Raw genomic sequence first — 25,085 nt, 5'->3', positions numbered from 1 at the left:
CCCTGCCCTCGGGTGGCCCCACACCACAGCACTGTCCTGTCACCCTGACCATGCCTTCTGTAGTCCATGAGCTTCTCCAGGGTCTGAGAACAGAGCTTATCTCCCTTTAAGTCTACAGTTCAGGGCCCAACATGGCTCCCCTAAGTAGGAGCAGCACTCCTGCTCAGAAGCCACACCGGAGGAGAGGAAGGCGAGGCCGCAGGCGGTGCAAGCTCCCACTTCCACTCCAGGGAGGACACTGGTGAGGCCAGAAGGCCAGTCCCAGGAATCTTCCAGTGGACAGCAGGAGCCAGCACATCTGCCCACGCTCCAGCTGCTCTTTTCAGATTCTACAATGGACACACTGCCTACAAATGCCCTTAAGGGACCCAGACATGACACAACCTTGTATTCTTAGGGAAACACTACAGTGGAGGATGGACACAACTTACCACCCCAGAAGCCTGCCTTGGTGCATGTCAAGGCTGGACAAAGCACACAGACACACGTGATAAGTTTCACAAATCTGATGAGTTCCAGGCGGATGGACATTTGTGAAGATACCCTGACCCGGCTCTCAGGCTCAGAGAGGTGACAACTCAGCCACCCGCTTCTCCCGAGCTCCAATCCAAGGGTGGTCCCAGACAAGGATGACCCCAGGCTGGACGGGTTGTGGCTTCCCAGCTCAGACTGCAGTCATGCCTTGCATGTGTCTAGGGAACAGGGACAGCCTGCTGTCCTCTCGGCAGTTCACTCCCCACTGTGCCGTGATCTGCCTGTCAATCGGCGGCGCTGGGTCTTACTGGTACGAGTGGCACTTGGAGGCTTCTTGGTGGAGTCCTGGGCCCGTCGGGGGTGTTTTCTCTTGACCTTTTTCCGGCTGTGTGCATGCAGTGAAGCCGTGAGAGAGGAGATTCTGTGGGAGGAGGGTGAAGGGCAGGGCATTAGTTCATTTCAGGAAATCTGCAGTAGGTGGGAGGCTGGGCGAGGGTGAGTGATCACTTGGTTTAGGGATGAGAAGTCAGGCAGGCCCCACATGCCAAGAGCATACAACGCACCTCAGAAATGGCCTGGTCTGTGTCCAGAGAGCCTGCCAGCCCCGCCCCACCATACCACCCTCTGCAGGCCAGTCATCCTCAGTGGCTCCACAGGCCCAGACTCCAATGGCAACCAGGAATGGGCCCAGGAGGTCCCAGGCCAGAGCTCACCGCTGAGACAGCAGGGGGTCTTTAGACTTCCTGGGCAAGGCTCTGGTTGGCTTCTCCATGGATGATGCTTCCTCATTGGATCCGTCCCTGTCCCCTTCCTAGAGAAGCACAAGATAAGGAACGTTTCAGGGAGCAGATGGGGTCTGACTACCAGAGCAGTCCTGGCTCTGCCACACACAGATCTGACCAGCCACCTGGCAGGCATGGGAATGTGGCTAAGAGAAGGACCTGGGCAGAAGAGCACTATGTGTGCCCTAAAGCCAGGATGACACAAGACACGAGACACAGCCTGCTTCATGCTAGTGGCTTATAGCAGACATTCAAACATTCACAAACAGAAACAGTGGCAAAATGGCAACACACCACACAGTACCGCACCACGCAGAATGGACAGCCCAAGGCAGCAGCTCTCAGCACACATGGAGTAACACTGCAATTCCTGAGAAGCTTCTTGTTTCTCAAAAGAAAAACTTTGAGACGGTCTTACTGTGTAACCCAAGCTGCTCATTTCCCTCAGGTGGGGATTTTCTTGTTCATTTATTTTGTGGTGCTAGGGATCAAAACCAGGGCCTCAAGCTTTCAAGGCAAGCTTTCTTTCGCTAAGCTACATCTCCTACCTGGAGATGGCTTCTACTATCATAACTGTGTACACATGTCTGCTCTCCTACCGGGTACCAGAGCCAATAGACTGTAGGATGAAAATAAATGAAAACATTTAGAGAAAAACAAACCACTGCATACTGACCAAGGAGAGGATTTTCCTGTCATTATCCTCTAAGTAGAGTGTTACTACTTATATGGCATTTACACTGTTAGGTTTTCTTGTTTGTTTGTTTGATTTTTGGTTTTACAGGGTAGGGTCTCTTTAGCCCAGGCTGACCTGGAATTCACTCTGTAGTTTCAGTTTGGCCTTGAACTCACAGCAATCCTCCCACCTCTGCCTCCTGAGTAATGAGATCAAAGGTGTGGCCCACCACACCCAGCTAATTGTGTCAGGTTTTATAAACAGTTCAGAGAGGACTTAAAGGATATGGGAGAACACCAAAAGGGCCTTGGAACCAGCCTGCCCTGTGGATGCCCAGGGACAAGGGTCCGTGTATATAAATTCCTCTACCAAATAGACAGTCACAACTTTAACTATGGCACATGTTTCAGAAATAAACCACTGCCTTGATTTATTTTTTGTGGGGAGCGGGATGGGGTTTAAGGCAGGGTCTCATTTTAGTCTAGGCTGACCTAGAACTCACTCTGTGGCCTAAGCTGGAGATAGCATGCCTGGGCTGGAACATTGTCTTGATATTCTTTTTAGGTTTGTTTTATTTATTTTTGGGGGAGGGGGAGAGGTTTCAAGGTAGTGTTTCACTCTAGCCCAGGCTGACCTGGAATTCACTGTATTCTATGGTGATCCTCCTACCTGCGCCACCTGAGTGCTGGGATTAAAGGCATGCGCGACCACGCCCAGCTTGTTTTATTTTATTTTTCGAGGTAGGGTCTCACAATAGCCCAGGCTGATATGGAACTCACTCTGTAGTTTCAGGCCGGCCTTGAACTCACAGTGATCCTCCTACATCTGGCCTCCCAAGTGCTGGGATTAAAAGTGTGTGCGGGAGGGAATTACCATGGGATATTTTTTTATAATCATGGAAAATGTTAATAAAAATTTTAAAATTTAAAAATTTTAAGCCGGGCGTGGTGGCGCACGCCTTTAATCCCAGCACTTGGGAGGCAGAGGTAGGTGGATCGCTGTGGGTTCGAGGCCACCCTGAGATTACATAGTGAATTCCAGGTCAGCCTGGGCTAGAGTGAGACCCTACCTCGAAAAACCAAAAAAAAAAAAAAAAAAATTTAAAAATTTAAAAAAAAAAGTGTGTGCTACCACACCTGGCACTATTTTCAATTATAGGAAGAACTACTGAGTACTCACAACACTCACTGCTGGTGCACACGGACATGCATGGTACTGATGCTTGTCATACAAGGCGGCCAAGCACTTACTACAGTCTCACCCTTATCCTCATGGTTCCCTGCTCCCACCCAGGCAGATGCTACCATGTCAACTCCCGACTGACTGAGACAAGCCAGGAAGGCTGGCCAGGCAAAGAAAGCTGCCTAAGTTCCTTCTGTGCTTGCAGGCTGACCTCTGCAGTCCAGGCACTGGGGACTGATGGGTCCAGAAGGGAAAGCGCGCTCACGCTGGGAAAGCCTTGATGCAGGCCAGCACTGAGCGGCCCGAGAGCCTGCCCCCAAGTCCCCTCTTCCCAGGGCTGACCTGAACCCACCTCAGGTAGGGGCAGTCCGAGCAGCCGAGCCCCCGAGAGGTCCAGGTCACTGATGGTTGTCACAGTGACGGTGTGGTTGGGGTGGTCATACTGCACCGACTCTGTCTTCGCTGTCACCAGCCGCTCCAGCTCATCTGCCTCCTCTGCAAGGTGAGCACAGATCAGGTCTCAGCCTCTCCCTGGCCCTGGACAGCAACTGCCCCTTTGTACCACAAAGGTGCTGGCCCAGGTGAGTGCTATAAATAAACCTCTTGTCCCTTCATGCTCCAGCTTGTCCCTGCATCTGACAAGCCAAGTGACACCAAGGAGCTGTTCCACTCCCAGTCCCTCCAGTTCTCAGAAACTGGGCTCTCTGTTCATACTCAGTGTACCATGTGGTTTGGGTCTCCTGGTCTCTGGTCCACTTGTCCGTAGACCACCACTGGCCCCAGGCTATCACTAACAGCCCTAAAGCTCAGGAAGTCGCCTTTTTGCAGCTCTCCTCCCTTACTCTCCCCCCACCCCGCCCAGCCAACATCAGTGGACACAGAAATCCAAGGCTCTCTGACTATTCTTCATGAGTGACCAAGGTGGGGACTTACCCAGCGCCTCCTCTCTCTCTGCCAGCATCTTCAGGTATTCCTGGTGGCGCTGAAGCAGAACGGGAAGGGGGCACAGTGAGCATGGCCTCTCAGCCCAGTCCCAGGCAAAGGCCCCGCTCACCACCACCGTCAGACCCAGGCTTGTCTCTGCCTGTCTAAACCATTCCCCAGACCTGAGCGCTCCCCCTACTCTGCCCCTGCAGCCGCCTCCCTCCATCAGAGCCTTTCAAGCCTCCTGAGGGGGGAGGAGACCTCCCGTCGGCTTCCCCTGCCCTCACCTCCTCCCGGAGCTTCTTCTGCTCCTGCTTCAGCCGCTGCTTTAGCTCCTCGATGGCCGCCTTCTTCCTCTCCACCTTCCGCTTGTGGAAGCCAGTCAGGTACTCCCTAAGGAAGGAGGCAGGAAAGGCAGGAGAGTCGCAGGGAGCTACAAGGAAAAAAGGGCTGCCTCTAGAATAGACAGCCAACACTGTACTGTGTGCCAGGGACCATGTACCTGTGAACTCACTTCACCCTCTGTCAGCCTGCAAAATCCCCGCCAGACCCCATTTCACAGACAGGGCACTGAGGCAAAGTCTAGGCGCACTCAAGGCCACAGAGATTACAGTCACACATCATTTAGTTCAAGGGTACGATGTGAGAAATGCCTTAGGTGGCTTTGTCCTTGTTTGAACACTGGAATATATTTACACAACGTGCACCATACCCGAGCACACACCTAAGCTGTATGCTGCACCACCCCCACCCTCACGCTCTGTGACGCATTATGTGACGCATGCTGGAGAAAGTTTAGGAAAATGAGGAAGATGCTGTCTCTTCCTACTCTTCTCTCCCAGACACCTGCCTCACCTGGGTTTCTTTTTTCTCCCTCACCTGAGCAGTTTCACACTAGCCCAAGCCGACCTGGAACTCACTCTGTACCCCTACACTGCCTTGAACTCAGGGTGATCCTACCTGAGCCTCCCAAGTGCTGGAACTAAAGGTGTGCACCACCATGCCTGGCTCTGATCTGGGTCTCTATGTTGTTAGTGGGTGTAAATAAGGGTAGGTTGTGGACACATGGGACAGGTGGGGGCCACTTCTACACTGGCAAATTTCATTTCTCAGAGAGTCACCTCTAGCAGGGGTTTCAAGAACACTTTCAGGGCTGGAGAGATGGCTTAGTGGTTAAGGCACTTGCCTGCAAAAGCCTAAGGACCCAGGTTCGATTCCCCAATACCATACCCACATAAGCCAGATACTCAAAGTGGCACACCCATTAAAAGAAAACAACTTAGCTGGGCGTGGTGGCACATGCCTTTAATCCCAGCACTTGGGAGGCAGAGGTAGGAGGATCACCATGAGTTCAAGGACACCCTGAGACTCTATAGAGAATTCCAGGTCAGCCTGGGATAGAGTGAGACCCTACCTTGAAAAACCAAACAGAAAAAAAAAAAATTTTTTTTTTCATTCACACCTCCTGAACACACCTGTGGGGTAGGTAGGGCCAGGGCATGTCCCCTGGGAGTCTCCCTATGGTTCCTTGAGGTCTTTCTCCCTTCCCCCATTTGATCTCTGCTTAGTTCCAGTTGTTTGTTTTGTTGTTATTGGGAGTCAAATCCAATGGCTCATGCCAGTTAGGCCAGAGCTCTGCCATGGAACCATATTTCTAACCCTTTTTAAGTTTTTTGTTGAAATAGGGTCTTACTTGACCTGGAACCCACTCTGTAGTCACAGGCTGACCTCAAATTCAAGTGTTCCTCCTACTTCTGCCTCCCAAGTGCTGGCATTAAAGTCATCCACCACCATGCCCGGTATTAATGGAAGTTTCTGTTGCCCCGTGCACCACTAATTATTATTTGCACATGTGTATGCATGCTAGAACCCCTTGCCACTGCAAAGAATACCAGATGCATGTCCACTTTTTGCATCTGAGCATACTTTGGGCACTGGGGTTTTGAACTCTGGCCAACAGGCTTTGCAAGCAAGAGCCTTTAACTACTGAGCCATTTCCCCAGCCCACCCTTTTTTAAGAAAAAAAAAATTTATTTATTTGAGAGAGAGAGAGAGAAAGAGAGAGAATATGAGTGTACCAGGGCCTCCAGCCGCTGCAAATGAACTCCAGATGCATGTGCCACCTTGTACATCTGGCTTACATGGATTCTGGGAAATCAAACCTGGGTCCTTAAGCTTCACAGGCAAGTAAGTGCCTTAACCACTAAGCCATCTCTCCAGCACCCCCATCCTTTTAAAAATATTTATTTTATTTATTAAACAGAGAGACAGCAGAGAAAAAGGGGGGGCGTGTCTTCCCTCTGCAAACGAACTCCAGACGCATGCACTACCTTGTGCATCTGGATTTTTTTTTTTTTTTTAGGTAGGGTCTTACCCTAACCCAGGCTGACCTAGAATTCACTGTGTAGTCTCAGGATATCCTCTAACTCACGGCGAACCACCTACCTCTGCCTCCCAAGGGCTGGGATTAAAGGCGGGCGCGCCACCACGCCCGGCTGCATTTGGCTTTACGTGGGCATTGGGAAAACGAACCTCGGTCTTTCGGCTTTGCCAACAAGCACCTTAACGGCTAAGCCATCTCTCCAGCCCCTTTTTAACTTTTAGTTATGGGGCAGGATCTCCATAAATTGCCTAGGGTGGACTTGAATTTGCTCTATAACCCAGGCAGGCATTGAATGTGCAATTCTCCTGCCTCAGCATCCCGAATAGCTGAGATTACAAGTCTGCGCCACCAGACCCGGAAATTGCAGTTTCGTTAGAGCGCTCGGCACTGGGGTTTTCGAAGACCCGCTACTGTGTGCCATTAGTCCACCGCCACACTGAAGGGCAGACGTTGGGCTGCCAAGCCCCAAGCCTGGCACGCTGCAGGGCCCGTAGGCGTCGGGCGAGGGAACGAATTACAGCAAGCCACTCTCATCCTATTCTCTCGTCAGTCATCGATGATGGTGGAGAAGCCCAGAATGTGACGGGAGGATGGAGGGGGCCGGAATCGGGCGGTCCAAGGCCCCGCGTCCATTCGCCCAGCGTCGGGGAGCGCGGGAGCGGCGGAACCGGAAGAGCCTTCGGCGTGAGCGCGCACCGCCGGACTTGGCCGCGGCCTTCCCAGGCCGCCCGAGGAGGCCGTGGGAGGCGAGCGACTTCACTCACCGCCGCTTCTCTTCGTTGAAGCTGAGAACGAGCCGCGGCCGCCGGTCACCGCTGTCTCGCTTCTTCTTCTTGTTGCGGCCCATAACGGCGAGGCTTCTGTCGGCGAGGCTCCTTTGGCCTCAAGCACTTCCGGGTGTAGCACTTTGAGACTCCCGTCGGTGCGCATCTCGTGGCGCTGCTCCTCAGTTCCGCACGCCTGGCGGCTCCTATTAAAGGTTCCGGCCTTCTGCAGGATCTCAGCGCCGCCCTCTCCCCAGACTGTGGTCAGTGAGCTGGGAACCAGACCCCATCAGCCAGAAACACACAAAAACCGCTGGTCTAATTTCTTTTTAATTTTTTTTTTCTTCTTTTGGCTTTTCGAGGTAGGGTCTCGCTCTAGCTCAGGCTGATCTGGAATTCACTCAGTAGTCTCAGGGTGGCCTCGAACTCACGGCGATCCTCCTACCTCTGCCTCCCGAGTGCTGGGATTAAAGGCGTGCGCCACCACCCTCGGCTCTAAAAAAATGTTTTTTTTCTATTCACGGTCTCGCTCTTGCCCAGGGTGACCTGGACTTCACTCTGTAGTCTCAGGCTGGCCTCAAACTCAGAGCGATCCTCCTACCTCAGCTTCTCCTGAGTGCCGGGAATAAAGATGTGCGCCACCACGCTCGGCTCTGTTATATTTTTTTTTCTCAATTTTTATTAACATCCTCCATTATTATAAAAAAATATTCCATGGGCTAGAGAGATGGCTTAGCGGTTAAGCACTTGCCTGTGAATCCTAAGAATCCCAGTTCGAGCTCGATTCCCCAAGATCCACGTTAGCCAGATGCATAAGGAGGCGCACGAATCTGGAGTTCCTTTACAGTGGCTGGAAGCCCTGGCACGCCCATTCTCTCTCTCTCTCCCTCCCCCGCCCCACCACTTTATCTGTTTCTCTCAAATAAATAAATAAAAACAACAAAAAAATTTTTTTTAAATCCCATGGTAATATCCTCCCTCCCCCCATGTTATTTTTTTTAAGTATTTTATTTTTATTTATTTGACAGAGAAAGACAGGGGGAGGAAAAAGAGAGAGAATGGGCCCGCCAGGGCCTCCAACCACTACAAAGGAAGTCCAGACGCATGCGCCCCCTTGTGCATCTGACTAACGTGGGTACTGGGGAATCCAACCTGGGTCCTTTGGCTTTGCAAGCAAATGCCTTAACTGCTAAGCCATCCCTCCAGCCCTGTTATAATTTTTGGTTTGTTTATTTGTTTTTGTTTTTTCGAGGTAGGCTCTCACTCTAGCTCAGGCTGACCTCACTGTGTAGTCTCAGGGTGGCCTCGAACTCATGGTGATCCTCCCACCTCTGCCTCCCGAGTGCTGGGATTAAAAGCATGCACCACCACGCCCGGCTCTAATTTTTAAAATATTTTGTTATGTATTTATTTGAGAGAGAGAACGAGGCAGAGAGGGAGAGAATGGGCTGTGTATCTGCCTTACTTGGGTCCTGGACAATCAAACCTGGGTCCTTAGTCTTCACAGACAAGTGCCTTAACGACTAAGCCATCTCTCCAGCTTTCTAAAAATATTTTTATTTATTTGAAAGGAGGGAGAGATAGAGAGCACTAGGGCCTCTTACAGCTGCAAACAAACTCGATATATGCATCATTTTGTCCATCTTTACATGGGTACTGGGAATCAAACCTGTGCCATCAGGCTTTGTAAGCAAGCACCTTTAACTGCTGAGCCATCTCTCCAGTCCCACTGATCATGATTTGGTACTGATAGTGTCATCTCTAGTGATTTCCATGAGAGAGCCAACCTGCCTGGACCTGAATACAGGTACGCACAGCTGTGTGATCCTGGACCACTGCTTCCACCCTGTGCCTCAACCTTATTTGTAAAGTAGGAATAATTGTAATAACTGTTTAGTTCTCATTAGATGGTGGTGCACTGCTGTGGTACTTTGAATGTATGTCCCCCATAGAAGCAGGTGTCTTTTATTTGTTTGTTTTTGTTCATTCATTTAATTGAGAGAGAGAATGGGCATGCCAGAACCTCTAGCCATTGCAACAAACTCCAGAGGCATGTGCCATGGTTTTATGTGGGTACTGGGGAATTTAACTGGGCTCCTTAGGCTTTTCAGGCAAGTGCCTTAACCTCTGAGACATCTCTCCGGCCCCATCAGGTGGTTTACTAAAGCTTGTAACTTGGGTATCCAGCCACCTGGCTGGGTGCAGATCATTGGGGAGGGGTCTGAATTCCAGCCTGAAAATTTGCAGAGAGGTTTTGCGCTCTGGCTGTGCTTGCTTGTCTGCCGGGTGGTCTCTCTCTGCTTGGATTTATGAATGGGAGCCAGCTTCTTCTGCCATTTGATGGAACTTCTGCTGGATCTGTAAGCTTGAAATGAACCCTCCCATAAACTGTGTCTGGTTTTGATGTTCATCCCAGCAATGTGAAGTTGACTCCAACAACAGGATACCTTAAAAGAATTGCTGAAATCTAGACCCAATATTTCTGGTTCATTGCACTGGAGCAGGAGGGTCTTTGCCAGCATTTCCATTTCTAACAAGTTCTCCAATGATATTGGATACTGATAGTGCACACACTAAACTCTTTTTCTAAAATATTTTTATTTTATTTATTTATTTGAGAGAGAGAGAAAGAGGCAGGAAGAAAGAAAGAGAATAGACTGGGTGTGCCAGGGCCTCTAGCTACTGAAAATGAACTCCAGATGCATGTGCCCCCTTGTGCATCTGGCTTTATGTGGTTATTGGGGAAGCAAACCTGGGTCCTTAAGCATCTGCAGGCAAACGCCTTAACTGCAAAGCCGTCTCTCCAGCCCGTGCACACAGTAAACTTTGAGATCCATGATTGTGGTGGATAAGTGAGTTACATCAAGTGTGTAACATAATAGTGTGCCCTACTCGAGTTTGCTGCACAAGCTCCTCCTGCTCTGTGCCTCAGTTGCCCCAAGTATGGAAATGGAGGGCACGTAAAAACACCTTTCACTGAAGCTGAGGGGCAGGAAGTGAAGGCATTCAGTAACACAACATTGGACAGGTGTTTAGTGCCTTGGTTGCATGATGAAATCCCCATTCTCTATACCATGGTTATTTGTCTTGTCAAGTCTTGTGCTGGGTTTTGCAGAGGCAGCTGCTGCCCTTGACTTCCAGGATTGGCCCTGTGGCTGGGTGAATGATCATCATGGCCCAGGGGATGAGACCTTTGTAGCAAGGAGCTCAGCAGTCTGCAGGAGCTCAGGGCTGCCTGCACGAGGTTGGAGGACAGGGAGGGCTTCTCAGAGGAACTGGGTAATCAGAAATTATAGATGCAAACTGGGCGTGGTGGCACAAGCTTTAAGCCCAGCACTTGGGAGGTAGAGGTAGGAGGATCACTGTGAGCTTGAGGCCACCCTGAGACTACACAGTGAATTCTAGGTCAGCCTGGGCTAGAGTGAGACCTTACCTTGAAAAAAATATAAAATAAAATATTTATTATTTTAGGTTTTTTTAATCATTAATTTATTTGAGATAGAGAGAGTGAGAATAGGGCATACCAGCGTCTCTTGCTGCTGCAAACAAATTTCAGATGTATGTGCCACTTTGTGCAAATGGTTTCACGTAGATACTGGGGAATTGAATCTGGGCAGATAGGCTTTGCAAGTACTTGCCTTTAACCACTGAGCCATTTCCAGCCCCACAAAGAGTCTTAAAGGGGTGAAGGGATCCAGCACTCACAGAACCCCCAACCAAGTGCCAAGCAGCATGCAGTCCTAGGCCCTCTATTAGTCCTCAGCGCCGCATGGGATAAATGCCAGTACTAACTTAACTTGACAGAGGAGCCAGTTTCATTCAGAGATGTTGTGTAACTAGTCCAAGAGCACACAGCCATGGAACTGGGTTTGAACCTGTCGGCTCCAATCCCAGTGGCTTCTATTCTTTCCTGTCCCAGGGCTCTCTTCTGGGGCGTAGCCAGCCACGTTCATTCAGCCAGTGTGTGGAGGAGAATCTGTGAGTGAATTGTCAAGATATGTCAGCCTAGGGGGACGTTTTCTCCTTTGTCCAGCAGAGGGCGCGCCTCCACAACCAGGCTGTCAAAAGCTGGTTTTTTCTGGGTAGCCACTTTGGGAGCCCCAGAAAAAACGTGGAGATGGGGTGTGGCTCATGGGAATCTGAAACATGTGCGGTCCGTGATTTTCTTTTTCTTATTTTATTTATTTATTTATTTACTTGAGAGAGAAAAAGACAGATAGACAATGAGCACCAGGGCCTCTGGCCACTGCAAAGGAACTCCAAATACACAAACCGCCTTGTGTATCTGGCTTACCTGGGTCCTGGGGAATGGAACCTGGGTCCTTAGGCTTTGCAGGGCAACTGCTAAGCCATCTGTCCAGCCCGCCAATGGTTTTTTTGTTTGTTTTTGTTTTCGTGGTAGGGTCTCGCTGTAGCCCAGGCTGACCTGGAATTCACTATGTAATCTCAGGCTGGCCTTGAACACACAGCGATCCTCCTACTCCTACCTCCCAAATGCTGGGAATAAAGATGTGCGCCACCACACCCGGATTCCTCCCATGCTTTTTGACTCTCCCTCTCCTCTCTTTATCTCTTTTTGGTTTTTATTCTAGCCCACGCTGACCTGGATGGAATTCACTATGTAGCCTCAGGCTGGCCTCGAATGTACTGCAATCCCGAGTCCTAGGATTAAAGGCGTGTGCCTCCAAGTGGGATGCTCTTTGGCTCTCTTATAGATGTGTCCCAGCACCAGGTTCCAGGGGACTGTACCGCATGCGGAACCTTCACCCTGTCACGGAGAACTCAGGCTGGGAATGCAAGAGACTCCTCCTAGGGTGCCTGATGTCCTAGAGAGATTTGCTGGCCTCGCTCCCTCTACCACCCTCATGACAGCGTGCCTTAGATTTGATGGAGCCCAGGGAAATTCTGACTTGAAGCCTTCCAGAACTTTGGCTCAGTTCCCTCAGCCGTCTCCCTGGAGCTAAGAGGAGCTCTGAGAACATGGGCCGGCCGGTAGCAAGGAAAAAGTGCAGGCAAGGGTGGCCCCACTGTCCGCTCTGGCCACTTGTCCTGCGTGTGAGAGGGACGGGCTAAGCAAGGCTGGCAGACAGGTCAGAGCCTGAGCTGGAGAAGAGGCCTCTGGAAGCCAGGGGCAAGCACACAGTGAGCTGCCTGCCCTTTGTTCCCCGAGAGCTGCCTATGTACATCTGGGCCTCTAGTTGGCCAGCTCCCTCTGCAGGGACCCACGCAGACTCCCCCAGCTCCACCTGCCACAGGACCTGGCTGGCACTCGGGCCGTGTTCCCATTCTTAGAGAGGGGACCTGCTTGGGGCTTCACAGCCAGCCTAGTCCTCCTGGCTGCCTTCAGGTTCCAGAAGAGGGGACCTGTAGCCTAGGACCACAAAGCGAGGATGCCTGCTTGTAGTCCTGTTGGGTCATTTTGCCACTCACCGCCCATTTCTTCCCCTTCAAATAAAGAGTAATGACAAAAATGTTTATAAGAGATGGAAGACCGCCACCCACTAGACATTTATCATGTGCCCAGGGTGTGACTTGGCCCCCAAGTAATATGTCATTTAATCTCCACAACCACCCTCAAGGTTTGTGTATTATCCCCCATGTATAAACCATAAACTGAGGCTCAGAAAGGTCCACTAACAGGCACACACACACACAGCTGAAATACAAATCTTGGACTGGAAAGATGGCTCAATGGTTGAGGCGCTTGCCTGCAAAGCTTAATGAAATGGGTTCAATACCCACGTAAAACTGGATGCACAAAGTGGCGTATGCATCTGGAGTTCGTTCACAGTGACTAGAGACCCCGGTGTGCCCACTCTCTCCTTGCAAATAAATAAGATAAAAACGTTTTTAAAAACACAGCCAGGGAAGAGCCAGGCATGATAGCACATGCCTTTATTCCCAGCACTCAGGAGGCAGAGGTAGGAGGATCACCATGAGTTCGAGGCCACCCTGAGACTACATAGTGAATTCCAGGTCAGCCTGAGCTAGAGTGAGACCCAACCTCAAAACAAATGAAAAACACAAATAACAAAGAACAGCCAAGGGCTAGAGAGATTGCTTAGTGGTTAAGGGTCTTGCCTGCAAAGCCTAAGGACTCAAGTTCAACTCTCCAGATCCCATGTAAGCCAGATGTACAAAGTGATGCAAGCACACAAGTTTGCACATGTGCACAAGGAGGTACACGTGCCTGGAATGTGATTGCAGTGGCTGGGGCCCTGGCATGCCAATTCTTTCTCACTTGTATTTTTTTTTTTTTTAAAGTCAAGCTGGGCATGGTGGCACAGAGGCAGAGGTAGGAGGATCACCATGAGTTCGAGGCCACCCTGAGACTACATAGTGAATTCCAGGTCAGCCTGGGCTAGAGTGAGGCCCTACCTCGAAAAAACCAAAAAAAAAAAAAAAAAAAAAAAAAAAAAAAAGTCTGTTGGGAGGGCGTTAAAAAAAAAACCAGCACTCGGGAGGCAGAGATTGGAGGATCCACTGTGAATGGGAGGACACCCTGAGACTTCATAGTGAATTCTAGGTCAGCCTGGGCTAGATCAAAACCCTACCTCAAAAAACAAAAAAACACCCACCAAATCTTTTATTTCCCTGAGGTAAGGTCTTGCTATGTCACCCAGGCTGGCCCTAAATGATCCTCCTGATTCAGCTTCCTGAGTGGCTGAGACTGTGTGCATGACCAGCCCCACCTGACTGCACATTTGTGCGTCTATGTATAGGTCAGAGGTCAATCTCAAGTGTGGTTTCTCAGGCACCATCTACCTTATTCTCAACCAGTCTCTCCTTGGCCTAGAGATCACCAACTAGGCTAAACTGCCCCAGCAAGAGAGGCCCAGGAAGCCAGGTGTGGTGGCGCACGCCTTTAATCCCAGCACTCTGGAAGCAGAGGAAGGAGGATCACCGTGAGTTCGAGGCCACCCTGAGACTCCATAGTGAATTCCAGGTCAGCCTGGGCTACAGTGAGACCCTACCTCGAAAAACCAAAAAAAAAAAAAAAAAGAGCGCCCCAGGGACCCTCCCATCTCAACGCCTCAGAACTGGGATCACAGGTATTAACCACCATGCCCAGATTTTTTTTTTTTATGTGGGGATTGAACTCATGTCCTCATGTTGTGAGGCAAAGACTTTACTCACTCAGCACTTCCCTCAGCCTGACTCTGCATCTTTGCTTTTTGTTGTTTTTTTATTCATCTTCATGTGTATGTGCACGGGTGTGCCATGCAATCAGGTGCTTGCCCACTTTATGTGAGTGGCCAGAGAATTGAGTCCAGGGCTAGCAGGCTTTGCAAGCAAGTGCCTTTAACCACCGAGCCTGAGACTACATAGTGAACTCCAGGTCAGCCTGAGCTAAAGTGAGACCCTAGACCCTACCTGGGAACCTTGGGGGAGGAGGAGAGAAGAGAGCCCCCTGGGACCTCCCCCGCCCCACCCCAAGCACACACGTGTGCAACTGAGTCAGGAGAGCAAAGGCAGCTGCTTTTATTGAGAACTGTGGACTGGCTGGGCAGCTTCACTCATTCGAAGGCCATGCACTTGATTTTGAAGTCTCCGTCAGCTGCCATGTAGTTGATGGCCTCCAGGTTGAGGCGGTTGGGGAACTTGAATTGGTGGCCGTCTGGCAGAGTGATGGTCAGGTCAGCCTGGTTGAAGGAGACACACACCTGGAGAGTGGGGGAGAGCAGTGAGCCCCTAGGGACCTGGGTGCACCCAGACTCCTGCTGCGGAGAGAGGCTGTGGAGGGATGATCACAAGGCAATGATGGGGAAAGCTGGCAGGGCCGGCCTCCACATCCGGCCTTTCAAGGAGGCCACCTCTGCCCAGTCCACCCAGAGCCCTGTCAGGCCTTGGTCCCGCCTACCTCGACCACAGTCCCAGGCTGGAAGGGGAAAGCAGGCTCCCGATGCTCAGTGCCCCAGGTTCCTTCCTCCTTGCTGTTGCACACGATGGTGTTGGCATCCCCGTGGGCATTGAAGCGGGGGTTGAAGTGTAGACACAGGTTGTTGCTGTCCTTACCCAGGTTCAGCACGAAGCTAGGGAGTGATGGGTGGGTTTGAGGCTGGCTCTAGCTGCATACCAGTGTGCCCACAGTATACCACGCATGTACCTCGCTGGGACTTCATCAGCAGGGAGACCAGACACCAAGACTCCAGTTCTGGCCCTGCCGCCTACTTACTGCGTTACCTTGAGCTAGTCCTCGCCCCCTCAGAGTCTCGATTTCCCCTAACGTATAACGGGAGGTGTCCCAAGGGATCTCTGAGGGGATGGCTGTGCTGACAGCCAAAGGCACTCCCAGACATTAGTGTCGGTCCAGGCCTATTAGATCAAGGGTGAGGCCTCTCCTGACGGTGCTGGGTCTGTCTTGTACACTGCTCGATCCCTGGTGCCCTCTACACAGCAGCTGCTCCATTACTGTGGCCAATGATCAACTACTGTTGCATGGGGTTGATAGCCATGCTTGCCTCTGAGGTCTGGAAAGCACAGCGGAGGGAGGAGTCTCTTCCCAACCTCAGCTGCTCATCACAAATGGTACTGATGGGCCCAGCCTCTCTTCCTCCATACAACCCATGCCCCATATCCTTCCACGCTGCTCTGACCCAGGCTCTGGACTGGGGAGATTCTTCGGCAGTTAAAGGTGTGTGTGAGAATAAAACCTGCCCGCCTGGGTTCAACTCCCCAGTACCTAGGTAAAGCAAGAGGCCCTAGTGTGCCCATTCTCTCTCTGTCTCTCTGCTTGCAGGTATATATATATAAAACAAAACAGGGAGCCCATGGTGGTGCACCCCTTTAATCCCAGCACTTTGAAGCCTGAGATAGGAGGATCGACGTGAGTTTGAGGCCAGCCTGAGACTACATAGTGAATTCCAGGTCAGCTTGAGCTAGAGAGAAACTCTACCTCAAAAAATCCCCCCCCCCCCAAAAAAAGGGCTGGAGTGATGGTGGCTTAGCAGTTAAGGCACTTAAGGCACTTGCCTGTGAAGCCTAAGGACCCAGGTTCAATTCCTTAGTACCCACATAAGCCAAATGCACAAGGTGACACATGTATCTGGAGTTTGTTTACAGTGACTAGAGGTCCTGGTGTGCCCATTCTCACTGCCTCTCTCAAGTAAGTAAGCCGACTTAGTGTTTATCTCAAAAATAACTGTAGCTGAGCCAGGCCGGGTGGTGCACACCTTTAATCCCTACACTTCGGAGGCAGAGGTAGGAAGATTGCAGTGAATTTGAGGCCACCTGGAGACTACATAGTGAATTCTAGGTCAGCCTGGGATACAATGAGACCCTACCTCGAAAAAACAACAACAGAACAGCTATAAGCCAGGTGTGGTGGCATAAGCCTTTACTTCCAGCACTCAGAAGGCAGAGGTAGGAGGATCACCTGTGAGTTCGAGGCCTCTCTGAGACTACACAGTGAATCCCAGGTCAGCCTGGGCTAGAATGAAATTCTACCTTGAAAAACTAAAAAACAACAACAACAACAAAAAAAAAAACCCTATACATGCATATATAAAAGATGGGGAATGCCTACAAAGCATTAAGGACCTAGGGTCCATTCTCTAGGTCATACGTAAGCCAGATGCACATGGTGGCACATGCATTCTCTCTCAATCTCTGACAAATAAATCTTAAAAAAAAGAAAAAAAGCTAAGTACTTTTGTTTCTTAGCACTAAATTTAGGAATATACACTTAAAGTTCCAATAATATTAAAGGTGAAAACCGGTAATGTTTTGACGTGAAACTCAAGGCACAGAAAGTTTCTGGAACAATTCCTAAATTAAAAATTTATGATAATTTAAAATGGAATAAAAGTAATTACACAAAGCTGGAATATGGTCATTAAAAAGAATGTCATGGCAAAATAAAGCCAGGTGCTTTAATTCCCAGCACCCGGAAGGCCAAGGTAAGAGGATCACGGTGAGTTAGAGGGTAGTTTGAGACTAAATCTATTTCAGGTCAATCTGGGATAGAGCGAGACCCTACCTCAGAGAGGAAAGAAAATAAAGAAAGAAAGAAAAGGAAGGAAGGAAGGAAGGAGCCTGGCGTGGTGGCGCACACCTTTAATCCCAGCACTCGGGAGGCAAAGGTAGGAGGATCGCCCCAGAGTTCGAGGCCATCCTGAGACTACATAGTGAATTCCAGGTCAGCCTGACCCAGAGTGAGACCCTACCTCGAAAAACTAAAAAAGAAAAAAAAAAAGAAAAAAAGAAAGGGCTGGAGAGATGCCAGTGAAGCCTAAGGACCCCAGTTCAAGGCTCCATTCCCCAGAACCCACATTAGCCAGATGTACAAGGGGGCACACGAGTCTGGAGTTTGTTTGCAGGAGGCCCTGGAGCGACCATTTTCTCTCTTTCTGTCACTCTCAAATAAATAAAATAAACAAAAAGCTTTTAAAGTTAAAAAAAAAAAGAGAAAGAAAAGAGAGAAAGGAAAGGAAAGGGGAAGGAAGGGAGGGAGGGAGGGAGGGAGGGAGGAAGGAAGGAAGGAAGGAAGGAAGGAAGGAAGGAAGGAAGGAAGGAAGGAAGGAAGGAAAGAAGGAAGGAAGGAAGGAAAAATAAACTGAGGTTGAGTGAGGTTGGGTGACTGGTCCAAGGTCACATGGCTATTGAGAAGCTAGGCCAGCAAGCTGAATGAATGATGAGGAAGCAAGGAAGGAATCCAAGAGCGCTCAGGGTGGGAAGGAGGGTCCTAGAGGAGGGTAGGGGAGCCCTCTCCCACCCCATCCTCTCCCACCCCAGCCTGCCCCGCCCAGAGCCGGAAGGGGAGAGGGCTAGCCGAGGCGGCAGCTGCGGCTGCAGCTGGTTTAGTTTAAGAAGCTCCAACCCGGAGGCAAGGGGCGACCACGGAGGGGGCGCCCGGCCCCAGCGAGGAAGTGACTCACCCAGAAAACGCAGCCTCGGCAGCGGCCCATTAACCCCCTGCGGGCTGGGGAGAAGCGGCTCCGGCGGGCCACGCCCATCCCGCGCACCCGCGGACCCCGGCCCGCCCGCCCTCCCCTTGCCGCCGCCGGTCACCCGCCTGTTGCCCCCTCACCTCTTGGCATCCGGGGACACCTCGCCCCGCACTTTGAGGCACTCCCCAGGTTTGAGGTTCAGGTTGCTGGCGACCAGACCCTGTGCAAAGAAAGGCCCCCGTTAGGATAGAGGCAGGCGAGCGGGGAGGAGGAGGAGGAGGAGGACGTGGACGTGGCCTCTGCCGGCGCCTGGTCCGGGAGTGGGGATGGGAGGAGGGGTCGTCCCCGCCCTGGGTGCGCTGAGCAGCCCCATGGGAAGCAGAGGGGACAGGCTTGGAGTTCTACGGTAGATTGCTGTGTGGTTTCGGGAAAGTCCCAGGTCCTAGCAGCGGGCCTCAAATGGTTCTGAAGGCCACTGCTAGAGGCACAGATCAGCTTGGCCCTGGGCGTGGGGTGGCACCTCTGCTCCCCAAGTAGCGGATGGACAGGACCGGGCCGGGAGTGGGCAAGCTGCTGGCTCTAGCTGAACCCTCGGAGGGACTGGTCGACTTCCCTCAGGGAAAGGAAGTGGCCTGGGGCTCCCAGGACCTCTCCCCAGGTCCCCTGCAAGACCGAGAGGTGCAAGGCTGGAGAAGCAAGGCCAGGCCCCCCTGCAGGACACAGCTCGGCCAGGGGGCACAGCTGCCCACAAGGTGGCTCAGGCTTAGCGAGCCGGAGCTAGTTCCAGCACTTATGGCCGGTCACTACTGGGCACTGCCAGCCAGCGGGGGTGATTGGGCAGGAGTTAACTGGTATGGTTCCTTTCCAAATTCAACTTCTTCCCTAGGGGTATGCAGAAGATTCTTGCCTTCTCCCCACCACACCCCGCCCCACCTCAGCCTAGGGTAGGGGTTAGGTCCCCCAGCCCCCACCAGAACAGCCGCCACAGAATCTGACCTGTCTCAGGCTCCGGAGGCTTTTTAGAGGTCTCTGGAGCAAAAGAGTGACTGGGGACAGCTGCGGGGGCGGGGTGGGTCAGGAGACTAGCGTGGAGGAGGGGGCAATGGACAGTAGCCTGGGCCAAAGAGTTCCCCTACCACCCCCATCGGCCACACCCTTTCCACTCCCACTTCTCAGAGCTACAAAATGACAGAATGTTGGGCCTTGCAAGACGTAATTCCGCCGCCAGGCCTTGAAAGAATCCAGAACATTCTATCGCCAGAGAAAGCCTTTGGGGGACTGTGACACCCATCCCCATTTTACAGATGTGGCACTTGAGGAGAAAAGAAAAGGCATTTATCATCTTCCTTTTTTTTTTTTTTTTTCAAGGTAGGGTCTCACTCTAGCTCAGGCTGACCTGGAATTAACTCTGTATTCTCAGGGTGACCTCGAACTCACGGCGATCCTCCTAACTCTCTGCCTCCCAAGTGCTGGGATTAAAGACGTGCGCCACCACGCCCGGCTGAAAAGGCACTTATCTAAAGGCCACACCTCTGAGACTAGAACCCAGCTCCTGACCTGTCCTGCTCTCCCGGGGCCATCTGCTTTAGCCACTACCCCAGATTTGAGTGGGGGAGGGGTCCCACACTCACACAAGACATGACTGAGGCTGAGAAAGTTCCAGCGATCGGCTGCACCAGCTGTCTGGAAGACTCCAACCCGGGACGACGGGCCTCTGGGCCGCTCCCACCCTTTTAACGGAACCGGACCTCGTGGGTCCCGCCCCCTTCGAAACGGAGCCAATCGCAAGTCAGGACAGGGATGGGGGGTCCACTTAGAGGCGGAGTCAAAAAAAATTTTAAGCGTGTTCTGGAGCAGAGGTGACCAATTAGAGAGGTTACCCCCTCCCCCTCCTCCCAAGCTCCTCCCCCAGCGTCCAAACTCCTCCAAAAAAAGTCCAAAAAAAAAAAAAAATGTGCCGTGGCAGAGATGGGGGAGGCCAATGGAAAATAGTTTGAGGATGAGTTAGGCCCCAGAGTTGGCGGGAAAGGACTTGGGGCCAGCAGGCATATTGGGGGAGGGGTGCTCGGAGGAGCGGGCGGGGTGGGGGCGCGGGGGGAAGCTGAGAAGCCCGCAGGGAATTGGAACCAGGGTTAGAGATGCTGCAAACAGGCAGCCCGGGGTGTGGCTCAGCTGTGGGCCTCGGCGGAGGACTGGAGCCCCATCACCGCAAAGCCCCGGCCCCGCCCGGGCCGCCCCCGGAAGCTGTGACTGCGGCTGCGGCTCGTGCTGCTCACTAGGGCTAAAGAAAGCCTGGGCTGGGTGCCAGGTCCGAGGCTGCCGCCCTCGCCTCGCACCAGGGCCTGCAGAGGGCTCTCAGAGGGCCCCGTGGGGACAGCCTCGGGCCTGGCTGACAGTGGCAGGCCTGGGAGGCAATCCAGGGTGAACCCACTGCACCCCAGACTCTGCATCTCCCTTCATGAGGTCAGGCAGGACCACCTTGTCCCGGTCCACCTGTGTGCCTGGCTCTGGGCTGGCTCTCAAAGGAGCCCCTCCCAGCCCCTGCTGTCCAGGAGTCTGGGCTGCAGTATACAGAATCTGACCATGGACCTCATTAACAAATAGCAACACGGGGGGTTCCGTGGATCTTGGGGAAGGGGTGCGTCCCCAGGAGGAGACTGCAGGGTGTGGAGGAGGGTCTTGAAGGATGCCTGAAGAAGGAATTTCATTCCAGCTGGGCAAAGGCCAGGTTTGGGGAACAAGAAATCTCTGGGGGTGGTGGAGAGATGGCTTAGCGGTTAAGGCACTTGCTTGCAAAGCCAAAGGATCTAGGTTCCTCCACTCCCCAGGACCCATGTAAGCCAGATGCACAAGGGGGTGCACGCATCTGAAGCTCGTTTGCAATGGCTGGAGGTCCTGGCACTCCCATTTTCATTCTCTCTCTACCTCTCTCTCCATTTCTTTCTTTCTTTCTTTCTTTCTTTCTTTCTTTCTTTCTTTCTTTCTTCTTTCTTTTGTTTCTTCGAGGTAGGGTCTCACTCTAGTCCAGGCTGACCTGGAATCCACTCTGTAGTCTCAAGGTGGCCTTGAATTCAAAGTGATCTACCTACCTCTGCCTCCCAAGTGCTGGAATTAAAGGCTCCCCACTTTATTTATTTATTTATTTAGTTATTTATTTGAGAGACAGAGAGAGATACAGAAATAGGCAGGTAAACTGGGCATGGTGGCGCACGCCTTTAATCCCAGCATTTGGGGAGGCAGAGGTAAGAGGATCACTGAGAGTTCAAGGCCACCCTGAGAGACTACAGAGTGAATTCCAGGTCAGCCTGAGCTACAGTGAGACCCTACCTCGAAAAACCAAAAAAAAAAAAAAAAAAAAGGGGGGGGGTGAGTAAGTACTCACAAGTGAAATTCCCAGAAAAGTCACACCTGTGTTAAACATTCTACAAGCCTGACTGAAACATCTATGGTTATGGGAAGTTGAAATAGTGCAGATCTAGAGCCAAATCATCTTGGGCTCTCTCAGCCCCTCTAAAAAGCCATTTATTGTCCACAACTGCATGTGACTTGACGATCTATTTGGAATGGAATGGGGGAAAGGACAGTGGCCTAACCAAAGGGGAGTCCTGCCCTGCCCTGTTGCCCACACCCTTCTTGCTCTCACCTCCCTAGCCACAGAATTACAGAATGTTGCACCGTAGGAGTCGTATCTAGGCTGCCAGATCTTGGAGGAATCCAGAACATTCTTAAACCAGAGAAGGTCTTGCAGGAGTATGACACCCATCCCCATTTCACAGATGTGGTTACTGAGGGTCAGAAAAGGCACTTGTCCAAGACCACACTGGGACTGGAACCCAGCTCCTGGACTCCTCTGCTCTCCCAGGCCACCTAATTCTACCTGGTCCCCTGGGTTGGAGTGGGAGTCCACACAAGCCACGACAATGCCAGAGAATGTTCCCCTAGCTTCAACCAACCCGGAGGCTAAGAATGTCATCTGATAACGTCGGAGGTCTGTAACAGAGATCCCCTGCTCTGCCGTAACCTGCCTACCTGATGTTTCCACTGAGGTATTTGAAAAACGTCTTGATTTATGACTCTTTGTTCTGTTACTATAAAAACGTCATGAAACTGTTATCACGTTGGAACATGATATTTGGGGTAACCTAAATCTGTGTCCCTAAGCCCTGGTTATTCATATTTGGTTCCAGAGTAAACTATCTCTTATTCCTTTGATGTGAAAGCTACTTTTTTATTTTTATTTTGGATTGAAATATTCTACTGTTGGGAAGATCAGATCACTGTGGCAACTTAGAAGCTGCTTTTGCTCAAAAAGCACTGACTCCTCACTTGGCCCCAGTTGGTAACTAAAAGCAGATGAGAGTCGGGCTTCTGGGCCTGCATTGTGTATAGATCTCCTTGAACTTGGATCACACTCCTGCTTGACTCTGCATACCTAATCCATCTCATTCCAGGCAAGGCTGAAGGCTGAAGGCTGAAGGTCCTAAACCTACAGTCCTTTGAGGTTCTGGGAAGAGCAAAATCTCCACAAGACAGGACCCCCTCCCCCATGATGGTAATTATCCTGACACAGGCTGTTCCCAAGAGCAGGAAGTAACCCTTTCCGAGAACCTGTGTGTCCCTCCAGTCAAGGACAACTTCTGACCACCTTGCAGAACCAAACTGAGGCAATGACCAATAAGTGTACAGCGGATCCAGATTGCTCCCTCCGTGGCACCGAGCTCTTGCCCGCACCCCAGTTCTTAATGTCGGTGCCCAGAAGACAAACTTGGGGTCATTGGACCTCCATATGTTTCTCTTCCCATGTGGCCACACTGACTAAATTTCTGCTTTTCACTGTTATTTCTCTCTCTCTCTCTCTCTTTTTCCCCTTGAGACAAGATCTTATGTATCTGAGGATGACTTTGAACTTCTGATCCTCCTGCCTTCACCTCCCAAGTGTTGGGATTACAGGCATGTACCACCAAGCCCAGTTTATATGGTACTGGGGATCAAACCCCAGGCTTCATGCATGGTAGGTAAGCTCTCTATCAAGGACTTGCTTCTCTCTCTCTCTCTCTTTTAAAATTAATTTTTTCTTATTTTTTATTTATTTGAGAATGACAGACAGAGGGAGAAATAGGCAGATAGAAAAAGAATGGGCACTCTAGGGCCTCTAGCCACTGCAAACGAACTCCAGACACATGCGCCCCTTTGTGCATCTGGCTAACGTGGGTCCTGGGGAATCGCGCCTTGAACTGGGGTCCTTAGGCTTCACAGGCAAGTGCTTAACTGCTAAGCCATCTCTCCAGCACGCCCCTCTTTTTATTTGTTTCAAGGTCGGGTCTCACACTAGCTCAGGCTGACCTGGAATTCACTATGTAGTCCCAGGCTGGCATCGAACTCACAGCGATCAGATCTGCCTCTTTTTTTTTTTTAAATGTATTATTCATTTGCTGCTTCTTTTTTTTAAATTTTATTTATTTATTTATTTGAGAGTGACAGACACCGAGAGAAAGACAGATAGAGAGAGAGAGAGAATGGGCGCGCCACGGCTTCCAGCCTCTGCAAACGAACTCCAGACGCGTGCGACCCCTTGTGCATCTGGCTAACGTGGGACCTGGGGAACCGAGCCTCGAACTGGGGTCCTTAGGCTTCACAGGCAAGCGGTTAACCGCTAAGCCATCTCTCCAGCCCCAGATCTGCCTCTTTAACACATGAGTTTCAGCTGGAAAGAAGGGCTGGAGGGTGCTGGACAAGGTGAGGGGCTTATGGGGGAGCTGTCCAGGGGGATACATGTATGGCAGTCCTGAAACTGCCTGCGGGGAAGAGGGAGGAAGATGTGAATGAGCAGTAACTCACATCTGGAGGCAGGGTGGGCAAACAGCCCTGCCACCCCCTTCTTTCAGATGACTTAAGCCCATAAGCCCACTCTGCACTGGATGAGGGGGCGGGGGGGTGGTGTAGGGCACAGGGAAGATGCCCTCAGACCCAGAGTGCTGGGATTAAAGGCACATGCCACCTCGCCTGGCTCCACCCTTGAGCCACCCTCCAAGCGGCAGCTAGCCAGGGAAACCAACCTCAACCACTTCACTTTTTCCTGTGGTGCCTCCCCAGACCTAGGTCATAGGGAGGGGTGTACGGGGTTCAGCCCGGTTCTTTGCCTGTCTGGTGAGGTGCCCTTCTGCAATAGCAGGAACAGGGCACTTCAGGCAGAATCCCAGGTGCAAAGTCAAGGCCGAGGAACCGGCTGACCCAGTCCAGCCCAGGAGCTGCTCTTGCATGGCCCTGATGTGGAAGGAGGGCCAAAGAAGGAGTGCTCTTGTGGGGTGCCACCTCACTGCAGGGTCTGCCTGCCCAGGCTGACTATCAAGCAACTTGGCATGGGTACCACTGGGAAGTGGAGATGGGCTGTTTCTGGCCTGGCTACACACCCCCAGAGCCTTCTGGCAAGTTGACATGCCTCTCTGGTTTGCCTCAGTATCTCCACTCGCAAACTGTGTGTGTTTAAAATCTTTCTTTACGAGCTGGGCGTGGTGGCACATGCCTTTAGTCCCAGCACTTGGGAGGCAGAGGTGGGAGGATCACCATGAGTTCGAGGCTACCCTGAGACTACATAGGGAATTCCAGGTCAGCCTGAGCTAGAGTGAGACCCTGCCTCCAAAACAAAAACAAAACAAAAAAATCCTTCTTTATATCTGAGGATGAAGGGCCAGATTCAGGTCTGTGGTACTACATAAATGACAATTTTTTCATAGAGCTCGTGTGTGTGTGTGTGCACGTGAGGGGGGTATTGAGAGAAAGAGACAAGGTTTTATTCTGTAGTCCAGGCAAGTCAGGAACTCACTCTGTAGCCCAGGCTGGACTCGAACTTGCAGCAATCCTCCTGCCCCAGCCTCCCAAGTGCTGGGATTATTTGCATGTGGCTGTGCTTAGGTTTCAACATTCCTCTTATCTCTTCTCCAGGTCTAGGTTACCTTCGTGAGGACTTGGCTAGTACACTTTTTTCCTTCCACTGGTCCCCACCCAACAGTC

The 25,085-nt window shown here is 51.5% G+C and overlaps 2 protein-coding genes across 3 annotated transcripts; both read right to left on the bottom strand.

Moving 5' to 3' along the window:
* Positions 1 to 491: 491 nt before the first annotated feature.
* On the bottom strand, positions 492 to 7,317 carry Nol12 (nucleolar protein 12). 2 transcript variants are annotated; one of them, XM_004650292.2, is made up of 6 exons: positions 7,186 to 7,317; positions 4,326 to 4,431; positions 4,048 to 4,096; positions 3,467 to 3,609; positions 1,188 to 1,285; positions 492 to 895 (listed from the first exon to the last, which is right to left on the bottom strand). In XM_004650292.2, the coding sequence occupies exons 1-6, from the start codon at positions 7,266 to 7,268 to the stop codon at positions 730 to 732; spliced, it is 645 nt and encodes a 214-aa protein (XP_004650349.1). In that variant the 5' UTR covers positions 7,269 to 7,317; the 3' UTR covers positions 492 to 729. The 2 variants fall into 2 exon arrangements, with proteins under 2 accessions (XP_004650349.1, XP_045008670.1); XM_045152735.1 differs by lacking the exon at positions 7,186 to 7,317 and adding an exon at positions 6,484 to 7,071.
* Positions 7,318 to 14,643: 7,326 nt separating this feature from the next.
* Lgals1 (galectin 1) lies at positions 14,644 to 19,839 on the bottom strand. The gene is made up of 4 exons (XM_045152921.1): positions 19,706 to 19,839; positions 18,215 to 18,294; positions 15,047 to 15,218; positions 14,644 to 14,849 (listed from the first exon to the last, which is right to left on the bottom strand). Exons 1-4 carry the CDS (start codon positions 19,712 to 19,714, stop codon positions 14,703 to 14,705), a joined length of 408 nt encoding a protein of 135 aa, XP_045008856.1. The 5' UTR covers positions 19,715 to 19,839; the 3' UTR covers positions 14,644 to 14,702.
* Between the last annotated feature and the right edge of the window lie 5,246 nt (positions 19,840 to 25,085).

This window comes from Jaculus jaculus, chromosome 6 (genome assembly GCF_020740685.1).
Source record: "Jaculus jaculus isolate mJacJac1 chromosome 6, mJacJac1.mat.Y.cur, whole genome shotgun sequence".
Taxonomy (NCBI): Eukaryota; Metazoa; Chordata; class Mammalia; order Rodentia; family Dipodidae; genus Jaculus; species Jaculus jaculus.
The sequence above is the reverse complement of the archived record's forward strand: the minus strand, read 5'-3'. Positions and strand labels throughout refer to the sequence as shown.